The sequence below is a fragment of the Crocodylus siamensis genome, chromosome 3, assembly GCF_052110815.1.
Source record: "Crocodylus siamensis isolate JL-2025a chromosome 3, ASM5211081v1, whole genome shotgun sequence".
In the NCBI taxonomy this organism is placed as follows: Eukaryota; Metazoa; Chordata; order Crocodylia; family Crocodylidae; genus Crocodylus; species Crocodylus siamensis.
Window position 1 is genome coordinate 181,148,306 of NC_143397.1, and position 17,483 is coordinate 181,165,788.

General features: G+C 44.0%; 1 protein-coding gene across 3 annotated transcripts in view; it reads left to right on the forward strand.

Annotated features, from left to right (window-relative positions):
* The window catches only part of RNF125 (ring finger protein 125), a 32,960-nt gene that overhangs the window by 998 nt on the left and 14,479 nt on the right, over positions 1–17,483 (forward strand). For all 3 annotated transcript variants that reach the window (XM_090039889.1, XM_090039890.1, XM_090039888.1), the window contains exons 2-3: positions 10,591–10,744; positions 12,378–12,472. In XM_090039889.1, the coding sequence (XP_089896015.1) occupies positions 10,591–10,744; positions 12,378–12,472 (249 nt within the window). The remainder of the gene's footprint in view (positions 1–10,590; positions 10,745–12,377; positions 12,473–17,483) is intronic.

Below are 17,483 nucleotides of genomic sequence, written 5' to 3' on the forward strand. Positions count from 1 at the left end.
CCATGGTTTAGGAACCCCTGCTCCATAAAGGAAAATGCATGCAAGAATTATAGAGAAAAGCACAAGGCCTTTACCCGAATCCATCCTCTTTCTATAGTCCTCATTAAGAGTTCATTCGTTACCTCTGGAGTCATGCTGACATAGCTATTGCAGATTGACATGGCATCTGGACACCATTCTTCAAGAATAAGAGTGCCTCCATCTGACTTAGCCTACTCTGCTTGGAAAGTAAACAAGTATAACGATGTTTAACGATTTCTTTCCCTCCGTCTTCCTAAGTAGGGACCAGAACAGCCACCTCCCTGCTGGGCCCCCCTCGGGCCCTGGGGGAGGCACACCTGGGCCACGGGTTAGCGAGGATTTAGTTAGGGAGCTTCTGGAGGGGTTGGACGTATTCAAGTCAGCCGACCCGGATGATCTCCACCCTAGAGTTCTAAAGGAACTGGCCAAGGTCATTGCAAGTCCCCTGGCACGGCTTTACCAGCACTCGTGGTGCTCTGGTGAGGTACCGGTGGACTGGAAGAGGGCCAACATGGTTCCCATCTTCAAAAAAGGCAGGAAGGAGGACCCGGGAAACTATAGGCCAGTTAGTCTTACCTCGATCCTAGGCAAGCTGTTTGAGAAAATTATTCTGGCACACATCCATGAGGGGCCAGCAGGGGACTGCATGCTTAGGGGCAACCAACACGGGTTCATCAGTGGCAGGCCCTGTCAGACCAACCTGGTGGCCTTTTGTGACCAGATCACCAGATCATTAGATGCAGGGGTAGCAGTGGATATAGTCTTCCTGGACTTCTGGAAGGCATTCGACACTGTCTCTCACCCCATTCTCATTAAGAAACTGGGGGGCTGTGGTGTAGACACCCACACAGTCTAATGGGTCGCCAACTGGCTGGAGGGCCGCACCCAGAGGGTGGTGGTAGATGGGTCCTTCTCAACCTGGAAGGACGTGGGCGGTGGGGTTCCGCAGGGCTCGGTCCTTGGGCCCGCACTGTTCAACATCTTCATCAGCGATTTGGATGAGGGGATAAAAAGCACCCTGTTCAAATTTGCTGATGCCACTAAGATGTGGGGGGATGTGGGCACACTGGAAGGATGCAACAGGCTACAATCAGACCTAGACAGGTGGGCGGATGAGAATAGGATGGGTTTCAACACAGACAAGTGCAAGGTGATGCGCCTTGGGAGGAACAACCGGCACCATACCTACAGGTTGGGGAACTCCCCTCTTGTCAGCACGGAGGCAGAAAAGGATCTTGGAGTCATCACTGACTCCAAGATGAACATGGGCTGGCAGTGTGGGGAGGCAGTTAGGAAGGCCAACCGCACCTTGTCATGCATCCACAGATGCATCTCGAGCAGGTCCAAAGAGGTGATCCTCCCCCTCTATGCGGCACTGGTCAGGCCGCAGCTGGAGTATTGCGTCCAGTTTTGGGCACCACACTTCAAGAGGGATGTTGACAGCATGGAGAGAGTCCAGAGGAGGACCACTCGTATGATCAGGGGACAACAGGGCAGGCCCTATGAGGAGAGGCTAAGGGACCTGAACCTGTTCAGCCTCCAGAAGAGAAGGCTGAGGGGGGATCTTGTGGCCTGTTATAAACTAGTCGGGGGGGATCAGCAGGCACTGGGGGAGTCACTGTTCCCCCGAGCACCGCCAGGAGTGACCAGGAATAACGGTCAGAAGCTGGCAGAGGGTAGGTTTAGGTTAGATATCAGGAGGCGCTACTTCACAGTCAGGGCGGCTAGGGTCTGGAACCAACTTCCAAGAGAAATGGTGCAGGCTCCTACCCTGGGGGTGTTTAAGAGGAGGTTAGATGAACACCTTGCTGGGGTCGTTTGACCCCAGCATTCTTTCCTGCCATGGCAGGGGGTCGGACTAGATGATCTGCCTAGGTCCCTTCCGACCCTAGAAACTATTAAACTATAATTATGGCACTCTTGCTCCAGAAGGTTTAGGTAGCTGATGGCTCCCATTTAAATAAATAGACTGTTCAACCAGGAAGCCTACTTAGATAGTTGAGAGATGATAAGCATTGCTATTCACATGGTTGTCTGGATTGGATACTTGTACCATTTTATTTGGTTTTGTGTAACAAGTGGATATTTGTAACATTGTATTTGGCTCTGTATAACATTTTATGTGGTTTTTGCGTCATTTCTCCTTACTGTTTTCAGATGGGCTCAATATTTAGTAATCCGCATGTAAATTATGACTTTATCTTCATAGTTTGTAAAGACTATAATACTATTTTTACGCAGAAACACATTTAGTGTAATGCATTTTTAAAAATATATTCTGTTACTACCAGTTTCACTCTTAAATAAAGACAGCTGGCTAAAATGTTTTTAAAATAGTCATTTCAGAATACAGAGAAATAGAACAATGTTTTTAAAACCTCCTCCTAAAAAAAAATGCAGGAAAAAAACATGAAAAAAATCAAACCAGAAGAACAACAAAAAACTTTTTTCTACTCCTCCTGGGGGCAGGAGAAAGGGGCAGAGCAGGTCTGGAAGGACAGAATGTGGAAATAGAGGCATAACAGGGCAGCTCTGTGCTTTGGGTAGTGCAGCTACTTCTGGTGGTACAGCCAACTGGCAGCTGCAGCAGCTGCTGTTTTTATAGATTCATAGACACTAGACCTTGGAAGATCATCGAGTCCAGCCCCCTGCCCCAGGGGCAGGAAGTCAGCAGGGATCATAGGATCCCAGCAAGATAAACATCCAACTGTCTCTTGAAGGCGTTCAGAGTAGGTGCTTGAACCACCTCTGGCAGCAGTCCATTCCAAAACTTGGGGGCTCGGACAGTAAAGAAGTTCTTACTTATAGTTTCATAGTAGGTAGGGGCCGGAAGGGACCTGAGCAGATCATCAAGTCCGACCCCCTGCCATGGCAGCAAAGAATACTGGGGTCAAATGACCGCAGCAAGGTGATTGTCTAGCCTTGTCTTAAAGACCCCCAGGGTAGGAACCAGCACCACTTTGCTTGGAAGTTGGTTCCAGATCCTAGCCACTCTGACGGTGAAGTAGCGCCTCCTGATGTCTAATCTGAATTTACCCTCTGCCAGCTTGTGACTGTTATTTCTAGTCACTCCTGGTAGTGCTCGGGGGAACAGGGACTCCCCCAATGCCTGCTGGTCCCCCCTGACTAGTTTGTAACAGGCTACTAGATCCCCCCTCAGCCTTCTCTTATGGAGGCTGAACAGGTTCAGGTCCTGTAGCCTGTCCTCGTAGGACCTGCCCTGCTACCCCGATCATGCGAGTGGCCCTCCTCTGGACTCTCTCCATGTTGTCCACATCCCTCCTGAAGTGCAGCACCCAGAACTGGACACAGTACTCCAGCTGCAGCCTGACCAGTGCCACATAGAGGGGGAGGATCAACTCCTTGGACCTGCTTGAGATGCATCTGTGGATGCATGACAAGGTGCATTTGGCCTTCCTGACTGCATCCCCACACTGCCTGCCCATATTCATCTTGGCATCAATGACGAGTCCAAGATCCTTTTCTGCCTCTGTACTGACGAAAAGGGAGTTCCCCAGCCTGTAGGTATGGTACTGGTTCTTCCTCCCCAGGTGCATCAGCTTGCACTTGTCGGTGTTGAATCCCATCCTATTCTCGTCCGCCCACCCCTGTAACCTGTCTAGGTCCGATTGTAGGCTATTCCTCCCTTCTAACATGCCCACATCCCCATGTCCAGCCTGAAAAGGTCATGGAGGAGTTTGTGACCATTCGACCTTGGATCAGGGTTACCTTAATAGCAACCTAAGGAAAAAAGAACAAACCTATGGGGAGTACTCACATGAGTCTCTTTACAACTGTGTATTTTATGCAGACTACCCTGTGTGGCAGCACAAATCCCTGCAAGATGGTGAAAGCAAGTATTTAGGAAAAAAGAGGTATGGGGGGAGAGGGTGGCATTATAGGCTTGATTGTTCTGGCTCTCCTCAGCTTCCCAAGGATTGGTCTGGTCAGTAGCTACCCCCAGAATCTGTACACCACAAAAGGAGGCATATAGCCAGTTTTGCTGCTTCCTTCTCTAAGTGAATGGCACTGGTGAATTGTGACATGCTTGTTGCAGGACAGGCAGGCAATTAAATCATCCCTTTCTGGTTTCATTCCTTCCATGCCATTCTCATGGTCTTCAAAAATAATGTGTTATATAAAGCTAGGACTTGAAAAAAATTACCAGATATTTCAATCAATTGTGCAGATCATATATTGCTTTTTCTTTTTGGGGGAAGGGCAGGGGGGAGGGGGCTTTCAACAAAGTTCAGGAACAATATCCTGAGAAGTTTAGCTATTTCTTTTACCTCCACACTGGCTGTTCTTAAGTAAACCAGCTCCTTATTTACACGTCTATTGAACAAATAAAGTTGAATGGCAAATTGTTTTAAGGCTGGATCATGGAACCTCAAATATAGATGAGAGTTTGTTATAGCCGAAAACCTATCCAAACTTTTTATAGGGAGTGGAGGGGACAAGATACAGAGCAGTTTAGTTGATATAAAGCATTTCATCCTTTCCCTTGGTGATGATTTAGCAGGTAGAGCAAACAAAAGGGTCAGAGGGCAATCTGGTATCACAACCTGTGACATTAAAAGAGGAAGGCTGTCAGACAACTGGGGTGAACCATGATCCAGTGTTATTTAGCAAAGAATACTCTGTCTGTTAAGGAAACAGAAAATGCTGTTTAAAGTACAAAAACAATCTAGATCAGAGGTTCCCAGGCTTTTGCTTATTGCATACCCCCTTCCAGATTTACCAGCTGTCTGCATACCCCCACCAGCATACATTTTATATTTTAACTCCTTAAATACCTATTATTATTATGAAAATTAAATCTGCTATTGCACAATGTCTCCTGTGTAACCCCCAGAGGTGTCTTGCCTGCCCCAGGAGTACAGAGTCTGGAAACCCCTGATCTAGATCAAAATGTGGCTTTATGACACAACTGTGGCTAAATCATATATATCTTTTATTTAGTCAGTCTATAAAGGTACATATCTACCCTTCCTTCTAAATCATATTATAATGTGGTTTACTCTGGGACAGAGGATTTATTCAGCCTTCCTCACCACACCCTTGAATAGTCTCCAACACTTATTTAAAGTGAGTGCTGCCAGTGTGTGATTTCCAGTGCAGTAGTGCTTCACACTACTTTGCAGTTTTGAAAGGCTGCATGTGATGCAAGACAGTTAAAATCAAGAACTAATTAAACTATATTATAGTGAGATGCTATGCTTCAGACATTTTCCAAGGATTTTGCCTCGTTGCCAGCTTCAGGTCAGCTCCACCCATCATATCAATGACATTTGGAGCTTTAGATTCAGATCTCCAGGAAAATTGCTGTTGCCCATGTCACAGATTGAGAAATAGGAGGAACATGAAAGGTGGCACTGCCACAACTTCATCCTCTGTTTTTAGCTGTTGTGTGGGCTGGAAAAGACTGCAAGAGGCTGCTTGAGCAAATGGGAATGGAAAGCATGTTATTCTCTTGGTTTTTTTGGCTTTTTCCCTATGGCAGCATCAGGCCCCCATTGCAACCAGTCCACTCTGTAAAGCACACAAAAAGACATTTCCTTACTCTTTTGCTGCTTTTTAGTCTGGTTAGACACACAGTAGGGGGGGAAAAAGCATGTACAGATCAAAGTAAAAATGAAAATATCAGTCAATGTTTATTGCTTCAGCTTTCAATCTAGCAAGCTTAGACAAAACATCAATAAAGCTTTCCTCATGCTCCCAGCCTTATCTCAGAGAATTGTGTAGACACTATCTCGAGCAGTCTGTCAAGCATGTCCACTGAGGTGCCTGATGTGACGGTTCCTGTGTCTGCTGCTTAAAGTTTCACAGTATAATTTCCATAGTTCTAATGTCATTCTATTGCATTTTTGATAAATTCACTCATCTTCACAGACCAAATCCTAAAATTCCCATTGATTTAACTGAGAGCAGAATGTAGCCAAGACTGTAGGCTACTTTCTGCTTTTATTTAACATAAATGACTAACAGGATCTGTACCTAGCAGTCTTTTGTAAATATTTTTCAGTCCTCTAATAAACCCACAGCACTATGCTTTCATACCAAATTATAACAGATTTAGAAGACACTTCCACAGACAATTCTACTACATTTTCAACTAGACTGATGTTAAACTGGACAATTCTTCTGGTTCCCAACACTGCTTCCTTTCCAACTTTCCCAGCTTACAAGCTCCGATGTGATCTTGGGGGTAAACAAAATCTGAGATAACTGATCTTTGTCTGATGTACTGTGAGCTCATTCTCTCCCTCTTACTCTGTTCCTTAAGATTTCCTCCCCCCCAACCAGCCCCTGTTCCCCTGACATTCAGAACCCCAAATCAGGCTTCCTGTTTTGGAAGACCTCACACTTCCCACCAATATCAGCACATCACCCAAGCAAGCAGAAGAATATCTAGTCAGCCTACCTTTGAACCTCTTTTTGGGGTGAGGCTCCATGCAGTCCATTTTTCACTGTCCTACCCCAATACCAAATAGCAAGACTTATTGCATGGGCATTGTTACCCAGATTACAGGTAACCTTGTGGGCAGGCTTCTGATAAGAGGGAGAAACAAGTCAACAGTCCAACCTTTTAATTGTTTGCACCTTAAAACATAAAAACAAACATTTATCCCAATGTCTATCTGGCTACCTGCAACAGCACAACGTAGATTCTCACCTATACTGGCTGGGGAGACTCAAGAGGTAGAAAGAAGGTGGTGCACAGATTGGCAGTAGATCTTTTTGAATGTGCTCAGTTTTCCAAATTTCCCTCCAGCCTATGTCCAATATTTATAGATGACTAGTTTTAATATTCTAGTACATAATATCTGATTGGTTTTATTTAAATTTCTTTGTTTCACTAAAACTTTTGGAACTGGACTGAACCAGATCTCTTGTAGACTTGGAAGGCATCAATTAGTTGGAATTTATATCCTTGGGAAAGAGGTAGGGTTCCTTATCTCCTTTCCTTCCCCATTGTGGAATGCTGTTCCTGTTTCTTATTCACCTTACTTTATGGTCTTCACTGACAAGGCTGTTTTTGTTTTTACAAATTATTTAAGCATTTTAACAAAAATATATTTATTATAGCAAAATAACATCTAATACATTTGGTTACATCAATCACTACTACTACTCTTTTTAAGATAAAGCTATGAGATAATGTGTATATGGGTTATTTAATATATGTTTTTACCTTTCAGGTCTTGTGCTTTGTTTAATTGTGTTTGATGGCTTCCTTTACTTGCTGACCAAGTTAGTTGTCACATCTGCAAAGGTTCACACTGCAGTCACTCAGATATAGGCTTTAGGCCTTCTGCTTAGCAACACTTCTGTAGCTTAGCCTAGGCACCTTGAAAATGGCCAAAGCTGGCAACAGCGTGCAGAGAGAAAATTAGGAAGGCCAAGGCATAATTTGAGATATAGCTGGCAAGGAACATAAAAGACAATAAAAAGGAATTATTTATGAGGAAGACCAGAGATTCCACAGGTCCCTTGCAAAAGGCAATCTAGTCACAGATGATGCAGAGAGTCTGAAGTATTTAATGCCTTTTTTATTTCAGTTTTCACGAGTGGGGCAGCTACTAGCTAATGAGCTCAGTTCGCAGCAGCAATAGGGAAAGAGACAAACAGCCTAGAGTAATGGCAGATCAGATCAGGAATTACTTAGGGAAGCTACATGCTTACAAGGCAGCAGGCTAAACAGGATGTACTACTGGAGGAATTGGTGGAGGTAGAGCTCATGAAGGTCAGGTGAGGTCCTGGATACCTGGAAAAGGGCAATGTAGTGCCCATCTTTAAGAAGGGGAAAAAGGAAAATCCAGGGAACTAAAGACCAATCAGTCTGACCTCTATACCTGGAAAGATCATGGAGCAGGTCCTTAAAGAATCCATTGTGAAGCACCTAGAATAGAACAGGGTGATCAGGAACAGTCAGCATGGATTCACCAAGAGCAAGTCATGCCTGACCAATCTGATTTCCTTCTATGACAAAATGACAGGCTTGTGGATGAGGGGAAGAGCAACGGATATGGTATACTTTGATGTTGGCAAGATTTTTGACACTATCTTCTATGACATCCTCATTAATAAGCTAAGATGAATGTACTGTAAGGTGGATACATAACTGGTGAGATATCATATTCAGCAAGTAGTCTTCAATGGCTCAGTGTCTGGTTGGGAGGAGGTAGGGGGTTCCCCAGGGGTCTGTCCTGGGTCTAGTATCATACAACATCTTCATTAATGATTTGGATGTTGCAATCAAATGCACACTCAACAAATTTGTGGATGACATCAAGTTGAGTGGAACTGTACACATTCCAAGAGCAGGGCTAGAATGACCTGGATAAACTGGAAAAAATGTTGGCAATCAACCAGATGAACAAGGACAAGAGCAAATTCCTATGCTTGGGATGGAATAACCACAGGCACAGATACAAATTGGGGAATGACTGGCTTGGCTGCAGTACTGCAGAGAAGGACCTGGGGTTTATGGTGGATCAAAAGCTAAATATGATCCAACAGTGTGCTCTTGTTGCAAAAAAACCTAATAGCATCCTGGGTTGTATTAACAGGAGCGTCACTTGCCAATCAAGATATGTGATTGTTCATCTTTATTTAGCACTAGGGAGGCCTCACTTGGAGTTCTATGTCCAGTTTTGGGCTGCACACTTCAAGAAAAATGCGGACAGTTTGAAAGAGTCCAGCACAAGGCAATAAAAATAATTAGGGGCCTAGAAGGCAAGTCTTATGAGGAAAGGCTGAAAGAACTAGGGCTATTTAATTTGGAGAAGAGAAGACTAAGGTGGAATTTGATAACAGACTTCAAATACCAGAAGGGTGATTACAGATATCATAGAGATGAACTTTTCTCTGTGGCTGTAGGGGACAGGATGAGGAACAACAGCCTCAAACTGCAGCAGGGGAAATTTAGGCTGAAAATTAGGAGGAATTTTGGGTACCTGTACATGTGCTGGATGTCTACTCTAATGAGTGCTAATTAGCACATGTGGGAGCAGACTCAATTAATCGAGTCTGCCAGAGCATGTTAATTAACATGTTCCAGCAGCCTCCATGTCACATCTATTCAGGATCCCCACAGTAGAAATAGATGGCAGGAGTGCTTGAACTACAGCTCATCAAATGAGCTTAAGTTCAAGCACCCCACCAGCATTTTGAAGCACAGGACGCTGAATACACTGACACTGCAGGTGCTTTAATTAGAGCGGCTCTTGAAGCCACTCTAATTAAAGCTTCCTCTCCTCCACGTGTATAGACATCTTTTCTGACTAGGAGACTGGCCAGGCATTGGAACAGGCTACCTGGAGAAGCTGTGGAATCTCTGTGCTTGGAAACTTCCAAAAGTGGATTAAACAGTCACTTGGCTAGGATGGTTTATAGTCAGGGATGATCCTGCCTTGAGCAAGGGCCTGGACCTGATGATCTTGTGAGATCCCTTCTAGTCCTATGATACTATGACTCCTTAGATCCCACCCCCAACAGGGAACTGGGCAATATCTGGCATTTCCTGTTCAGGGTCCCCTCCTTCTAGTACCCTCAGCTTTGAGCTTTTAAAACATACTCCATTGACTTTTAAAATATACTTTCATTTTGTCCCAAGGAACAATTTATATTTTTGCTCTTTGGCCCCAGATGCAATACAGACTCAGGCCTTTTGTCCCATGTGGGTTTATGCCCCCTCTCCCAAAGTTCAAATAGGCCCTCAAACCTTCTTCACGCCCTACATTCCTTCCAAGACTGTTATCAAGTTGGAATTCAAAAGCATCCAACTTTCCCCATGTGTCTTAAGTGTCTGTATTTATGACAGAAGATTTACTTAGTCTACATGAAGTAAATTATAGGTGACCCAAGCACTATCACGTGCCCAGTGCAGAATTACAGGTAATATACATTTAGGTTAATGACAGTTACCTTTAACTTAGATTCCACTAACTGAATAGACTCCTCCCTTTCCTATTCCTTTCCAGTTACTACAACTTCTGTCATAATAGATTTCTATTCACAATATCAAATGCAAAATAAAAATCTAATGGGTGAACATATATGCAGGTCTTCTCTACTGAGCACACCAGTGTGCAATGCTGCTGCAAAAGCAGGATTATCATGGCTCATGTTCAGACAAACTGAGGGCCTCAATGCTCCATTCCCCCAGGACAGAGTATTCATACCACATTAATCTGAATCCGAGGAGCACAGAACTGCAGCATGCTGATGTATGGCGTCTTTACCACCGTGTTTAGGTAACTGAACACTATCTGTGCCCACAGCATTCACATGTTACTCAGAATTGCTAACGGAGTCTTACTAGTACACAGTTTTTCTTACTGTAGAAACAGCCCTATAACGTCTGTAATGACCTGCAATTTCACCTTATAAACAACACTATAGACTGAGTTGCTAGAAGCAAATATTAACTGACTAGAACTGTGGTAGAAACTGAGCATCCTGACAATCAGTGGTGATGTCAAGTTCTGAATTGTAGCACTTTTTCATTTTAAGTGAAATTTGGGGGAGGAAAGTGTTATATTTGTTTTGTTCTTTTTTATGTAGGTTCTGTCACTCCTGTATTGCAGCAAGCTTAAGGAATAATGCATGGACGTGTCCTTATTGCCGGACTTATCTTCCTTCCGAAGGCATTCCAGCTACTGATATCGCCAAGAAGATGAAAAGCATATTTCAAAATTGCACAGAGTGTGAAACACAGGTTTGTACCCTTGAACATCCACAATTGATTAAGTATTTATTCATACATAGGACCAGACAAAATTAAGGCCTCTTTCCAAGCTCTTATCTATACTATCAAAGTTCTGCTGACCTAGGGATACGAAAAGATCAGACCCTATAGTAGGGGTCAGCAACATTTGTGGGCAGAGTACCAAAAAACTCCACAACCTTGACTTGTAAGATGTTGGTATGCCAAGGGCAGACAGCAAAGAGCCACGAGGGGCCCGATTTTTGTTGGGGCAGCAAAGCCCCAGCCCCTTCCTCAACATCTGCCCCAAGGTGCGCATGCACCCACTGCTAGCAACAAGCCAGGCTGAGGGTCCACAGACCCCAATACAGCTACTTGCAGCCTCCCTGCCACCTGCTGCAAGCAGCCTGCGCTCCATGGCCAGTGGCAGAGACCTGCTAAGAGCCTGGGCCAGCTGTGGTATGCTGAGCAAAATGGCTTCACATACCATGCTCCGACACATGTGCCAGGGTTTGCCAACCCCTGGCCTGCAGCCAATTAGTTCTACTGGCAAAACTCTCCAGTGTTTTGGATCTGCAAGCAGGTGAAGGCTTCTAGGACAGACCTTCTGCTGTTCATGGGAGATAACTGCTGGCAGAAAAACTCCTGCTGGCATAGCTGGGTCTACACCAGGTGGTCATTGGTCTTAAAGCAACAGTGGCACCTGTCATACACACATAGGCAAAGGTTTGTTTGCACAGGGAAACTGGCATAACAATACAGGAGTTAGGTATTCTGCTATTGCTACTTGGATATCTACCGTTATGTAGATTTCTTAATATTTAGCAAAATTTGAGTATTTGTCTTAGCATGTAATAAGTTACTCATTGCTATCATACCGTCACATCATATCTGCAATGGAAAATATATTTAACAGAATAAATTAGCTAAATTCTGTTTGTAAAATGACAGTGGACAGTTAGGATACATGATGAGGATGCATATGGAAATGTATTGTGCATTAAATACACTATAATTAGCGCATTTATAAATATGATACATCTCTAAGACTATATGTACAATGCAATCTAAAGATAGTATCCGTGTACAATACCTGTATTTAAAATCTTTGTCTCATTTTTATGTTGTTTTCCTTTATTAAAAAAACTAAGATCCTAGTCCACAAAATCTAATAAAGCAAGGTCCTGTATTAAAGTGAATGGGTCAGATCTTAGGTTAATATATGACCTAGATAGGGACCAAGGTGGATCTGAATGAGACCTGCTGAGTATGGCCTGTTGTCTCCAAAAATTTCATTAAAAAATATAAAGCTAGAAAACTAAGCGAAAAAGCCCTCAAACTGAAAAATCACTGAATTCATTTTACATTTGATACAAAAATAGTTTATTACAAAATGTATTTGATACAGTCTGCCAATAATAGCTTATTATTGCTGAAAAACTGGTATAACAACAGAAATGGTGATACATCTTGAGCTAAAATGCTATGACTCTAATGAAGATAGCACTGAAATAAACTGCCATTTAAGTAAGCTACACCCAGAATGACAGAGACAAGTTATGCTAACAGAACTGCCATGCAACTGATTTATTGCATAAAAGTATTCTGGCCTAAAACGTAACAGGCTGCTTTTAACATTACCTAGGTATGTCTGAGTGAAATGAGAGCTCATTTGAGGACTTGTGAACAATATATAGAAAAATATGGACCTTTGCAAGAGCTTGGAGACACAGAAACAAGGTACAGCACTTTGATGGTGATTATGTGACAAACATAACTTTTAATATAATTTCATGCAAAGTTTGAAAATGTGGAATTTGTTTCCTTTTCCCAGGGGCTGATAAAAGCCATTTCTATTTTTTATCAAAATGGTTGTTGCAAAGCTACCAAACATCCAGATTTGGCCATGAGGCTTTAAAAGCCAGATGGCTTTAACAACCAACAGTAGCAAAAATCTGTTCTTGTTTCCCAAAAGTGTTTTTTTACAATTATTACGTCTCAGAAAGGCTTTATAGCATCTCACTGTGGCATGAGGCAGTGCAGAGATGAGATAGTGTGCTCAAGCTATAAGGAGTCCATCTCTGGGCATAGCTGGCTGAGTGCAGAGCTCTGCCAGTAAGCAGAGCTGTAACATTGTGGCTGGGTGTTGGGGGCAGCTTCAACTCATGGGGGCTGCAGCAACTTCTTGTTGCCACCATGCTGCTGGCATGATCACATGGCTGCAGTGGCAGCTGATATTCTTCTGCTTCACACCCCTCAAGTCAATACCCAGGACCACTGTCCTAGACATCCCACCATAGTCATGCTACGGGCAATAAATTCTACTGAGAGACAGAGCTTAGTGGCCACAAGTAGTAGTGCACTAAGCTAGCTACACTCCACTAACTGGCCATGCTGCTTCCAGAACTGGAAGTAGCATAGGTGTCTTCCTATTACACTGTGACTGCAGCAATACTGGCAGTGTATCAATAGGCCACTGACATAGCAATCAACATGGTTGTCAAGTTTCTGAATACTGAAACCTGGTAACACATTTAGAAAGCAGTTCTTCTGATCAAATTTTAAACAGAGTGCGACAAATTGTGCAAAAACTAAAATATTGTTACAATTTTTTATTTTTGTTTAACAACAAAACATTTGAGAATCTGAATTTTTAAAACAAGGTCATTCAGGTAGTTTACATCCTCTTCTAGTATTTTGGTTTATACTAAGGGTATTTATATAAAACTGCTGGTAACAGGCAAACTGGTATAATTGTGGTATCTTATACAGAAAACACCAACTGCTGCCAGTTCTTGCTATAGGTATACATATATTTGGAATTTGAAAATCTGTTCAGAGTTTCTTTGCTGTTTTCATTCCTCCTCTGTTAACCTATTGTGTGGCCTGTAGCAGTTAGTGGGGATAAAGACTAGGAGCAGCTACTGATCTGAAAACTAAAAGTTTTCAGTGCCTTGAATATAAAATCCCTTGACATGTTGTCTAAATTCCTAAATCTATACATTTGTTCAGACTATTTTTAACCATAATAAAACACAGAAGCATATTTTCTTTTTCAGTGCCTAGAGATACCAGACTTATCATCCAGGATAAACCCCTCCCAAAAAACAAACCAAAAAAAAGCCCACCAAAAGCTATGTTCATGCATCAAGCCAAAATGGCAGGGCCTGAACACCATACAGTCTTTCTCATGTGAATGAGTACACACATAAGGCCTGCAGTCTCAGAGTGAAATAATAATTTAAAAAAAATAAATAAATCAGGAAACATGAAAGTGAAGCCTCGTCTGTGCAATATAACTTAGCCATATTTCAAAGATGAAGCTGTCTCCCCATTGTTTTCTACATCAGATTTTTTACACTGTGAATTTTTTGTCTAAGTTTACCTGACAGCATCCATAAGCACAAAGAAAGTATTTCCCATGCTGGGACTTAAAAATAGCTGGTGTGATTTTTTTTTTCATACACAAACACAAGAAAAGGAAAACATGTAAAGTTTCTGAGTAGAATTCTATTCCAGAAATATCTGAGCGTGAAAACAAGACTAATAACAGAATTTATACATAATCATCAGGTTTGGTCTATACTTTAAATTTTTGCTGATATAGGTGCGTCACTTACAAATGCAGAGGAGAAAAATATCCTATCCCTAACCAAAACAAAATCCTATCCCTAACCAAAATCCCACCCCTCACTGGGGTGCTCCTGGTTTCATAGTTTCTAGGGTCGGAAGGGACCTGAGCAGATCATTTAGTCCGACCCCCTGCCATGGCAGGAAAGAGTACTGGGGTCAAACGATCCCAGCAAGGTGTTCATCTAACCTCCTCTTAAAGACCCCCAGGGTAGGAGCCAGCACCACTTCTCTTGGAAGTTGGTTCCAGATCCTAGCCGCCCTGACTGTGAAGTAGAATAATTGGTGACAGTACCAATTACCTCTCATCAGAAATCCCACCTTCTCACACTCCCAACTTAGAGGTAGATCTAGGCTGGAAGAATTGTGTAGTATGCGTCTTCCCTCCAAATTCTAAATACAACTGCCTTCAATATTCACTATATTGACAGCTAATAGCTGTGGACCCGAGTCCTGACTGGCTCAGGAGCCACGAGAACAGGCAGTGTTAACTAAAGAACTACACTAATACAAACACCCCAAGGTGGATTGTGGTGTTATATTGTTGTTGGTTAACCTGTAATAATGCAGGAACTGTTTGCATCCCTCCTGGGGAATGAATTTATATCATCATTAATAGAGATAGATAGCACATGTGTTGCATTATTCATGACTTCAGGAAAGACATACTAATGTCTACAGTACAAAAACAAAACAAAACAAAATGTGATCTCTGATAACATTTTCTACAAACAACTACACTAGTAAGTTAAAAAGTCACTTGTGGAATGAAAGCCATGGTCCAAGTATAACTGGTGTAGATGTTGTAATTGAAAAGAGTCATTCCAAGACAAACAGGGAAGAGTTGGTGGGGAATGTAGAATTGGATGGCAACTTATACAGCAGCAACCATGAGATGATTGAGTTTAGGATCCTGAGGAAAGGAAGGAAGTAGAGCACCAAAGTAAAGACTCCGGACTTCAGAAAAGCAGACTTCAATTCACTCAGGAAACTCATGGGCAGGATCCCCTGGGAGGCTAGTCTGAGGGGGGAAGGAGTCCAGGAGAGCTGGCTGTACTTTAAAGAAGCCTGACTGAGGGCACAGGAATGAACCATCTGAATGAACCATCCCGATGTATAGGAAGACTAACAAATATGGCAGAAGACCAGCTTGGCTTAGCAGGGAACTCTTCAATGAGCTAAAACACATAAAGGAAGTTTAGAAGAAACTTGGAAAAACTACTAGTGAGGAGTATAGGAGTATTGTTCAGGCATGCAGGGATGAAGTCAGGAAAGGCCAAGTGCAATTGGAGTTGCAGGTAGTAAGGGACGTGAAGGGTAACCAGAAGGGTTCCCACAAGTGTGTAAGCAGCAAGAGGAAAATTTAGGAAAGTGTGGGTCTCTAATTAAACGGGGGAGGTAACTTAGTGACAGAGGATGCAGAAAAGACTGAAGTACTCAAAGCTTTTTTTACCTTGGTCTTCACAGGCAAGGTCAGCTACCAGTCTACTGTACCTGGCACCACAGTTTGGGAGCGGGGAGGTAAGCAGCTAATAGTAGCGAAAGAACAGGTTAGGAACTATTTTAAAAAGCTGGACACATGGAAATCCATGGGACCAGACGATTCACCCAAGGGTGCTGAGGGAGTTGACCAGTGCGATTGCAGAGCTGCTGGCCATTATCTTTGAAAACTTGTGGTGATTAGGGGAAGTCCCAGGTGATTGGAAAAGGGCAAATATAGTGCCCACCATAAAGAAAGGGAAGAAGGAAGAACTACAGGAACTACAGCCTCATCTCACCCTGAAAAAAATCATGGAGCAGGTTGTCAAGAAATTACTTTCTAATTACTTGGAGGAGAAGGAGATTAGGAACTGTCAGCATGGATTCACCAAGGGCAAGTCATGCCTGACCAACCTGATTGACTTTTCTGATGACATGACTGGCTGTGTGGATGTAGGGGGAGCAGAAGACATGATATATACCTTGACTTCAGCACAGCTTTTGATATGGTCTTCCACAACGTTCTCACAAGAAAGCTAAGGAAGATGAATGGACTGTAAGGTAGATTAAAAAAAACTGTCTGATTGTCAGGCTTTGAGGATTGTAATCAATGGCCTGATGTCTAGATGGCAGCCAGTATCAAGTAGAATGCCCCAGGGGTTGGTTCTGGAGCCAGTTTTGTTCAATATCTTCATCAATAATCTGGAATTTACTATAGATGCACCCATATATCAGTCCTATATTTGATCAGCACTGATATAGGGAAAATTGACAGCATCAAAAATTGGCATTTTTTGCCTGATGTGGCCAATAAATGCCCTGTGCACGTGCATAGCTGCAGCATGCATGCAGACGGGGCGCCCAGTGGCTTGGAGAGCAGCATTGGGCTGGTAAGTCTGGTGTGATGGAAGGGAAGGGTGGGGGGAGCAGACTGCAGTGAGGGAGGGACTGGGGATGGGGTAGGTGCTGCACAGCTGGGGTGGGCGTGAGATGGAGCCGCGAGTGACTCATCTGGGGGCCATGGTGGGGCGCAGCTCCTGTCACTGCGCACACCCCAGGAGGGCATGGAGGACGTGTACCCTGAATCTGTGTGCAAGATGAGGTGGCTGCTGCTGCAGGCTGAGGCCGGGGGCTGTGCTGAGCTCTTCCCAGCAGAGGGGCTGGGTCAGGCTGCACTCAGGGCATGTGGCAGCAGCACTGGGAGGGGGAACGGTGGGGGCTACAGCAAATTCTAGAGGGGTTGCAGCCCGCCCCCCATAACCCTCTCCCAGCGCCACCGCTGTCCACCTCAAGCGCAGCTTGGCCCAGCCCCCATCGGGAAGACCCTGGCACTGCCTGGCCCTAGCCTGCAGTGGCAGTCGCCCCACCCCACACACTGATTTGGGGGCATACGCCCCCTGTGCCCGCCCCCAGGGTGTGTGCAGGGCAGGAACTCCCTCCCTGCCCCCCACAGAAGCCACTTGTGGCTCTGTCCCATGCCCCACCCAAGCAACACCTGCCCCATGCCCATTCCCTCCCTCACCGCAGGGTCCTAGATCTGCACCCCACACCATGGCCCTTCCCTCCCCTCCCCTTTTCCCCCACACCAGGCTTACCAGCCCAATGCTGGTCCCCAAGCTACCCAGCTGCATATTGGAATCGG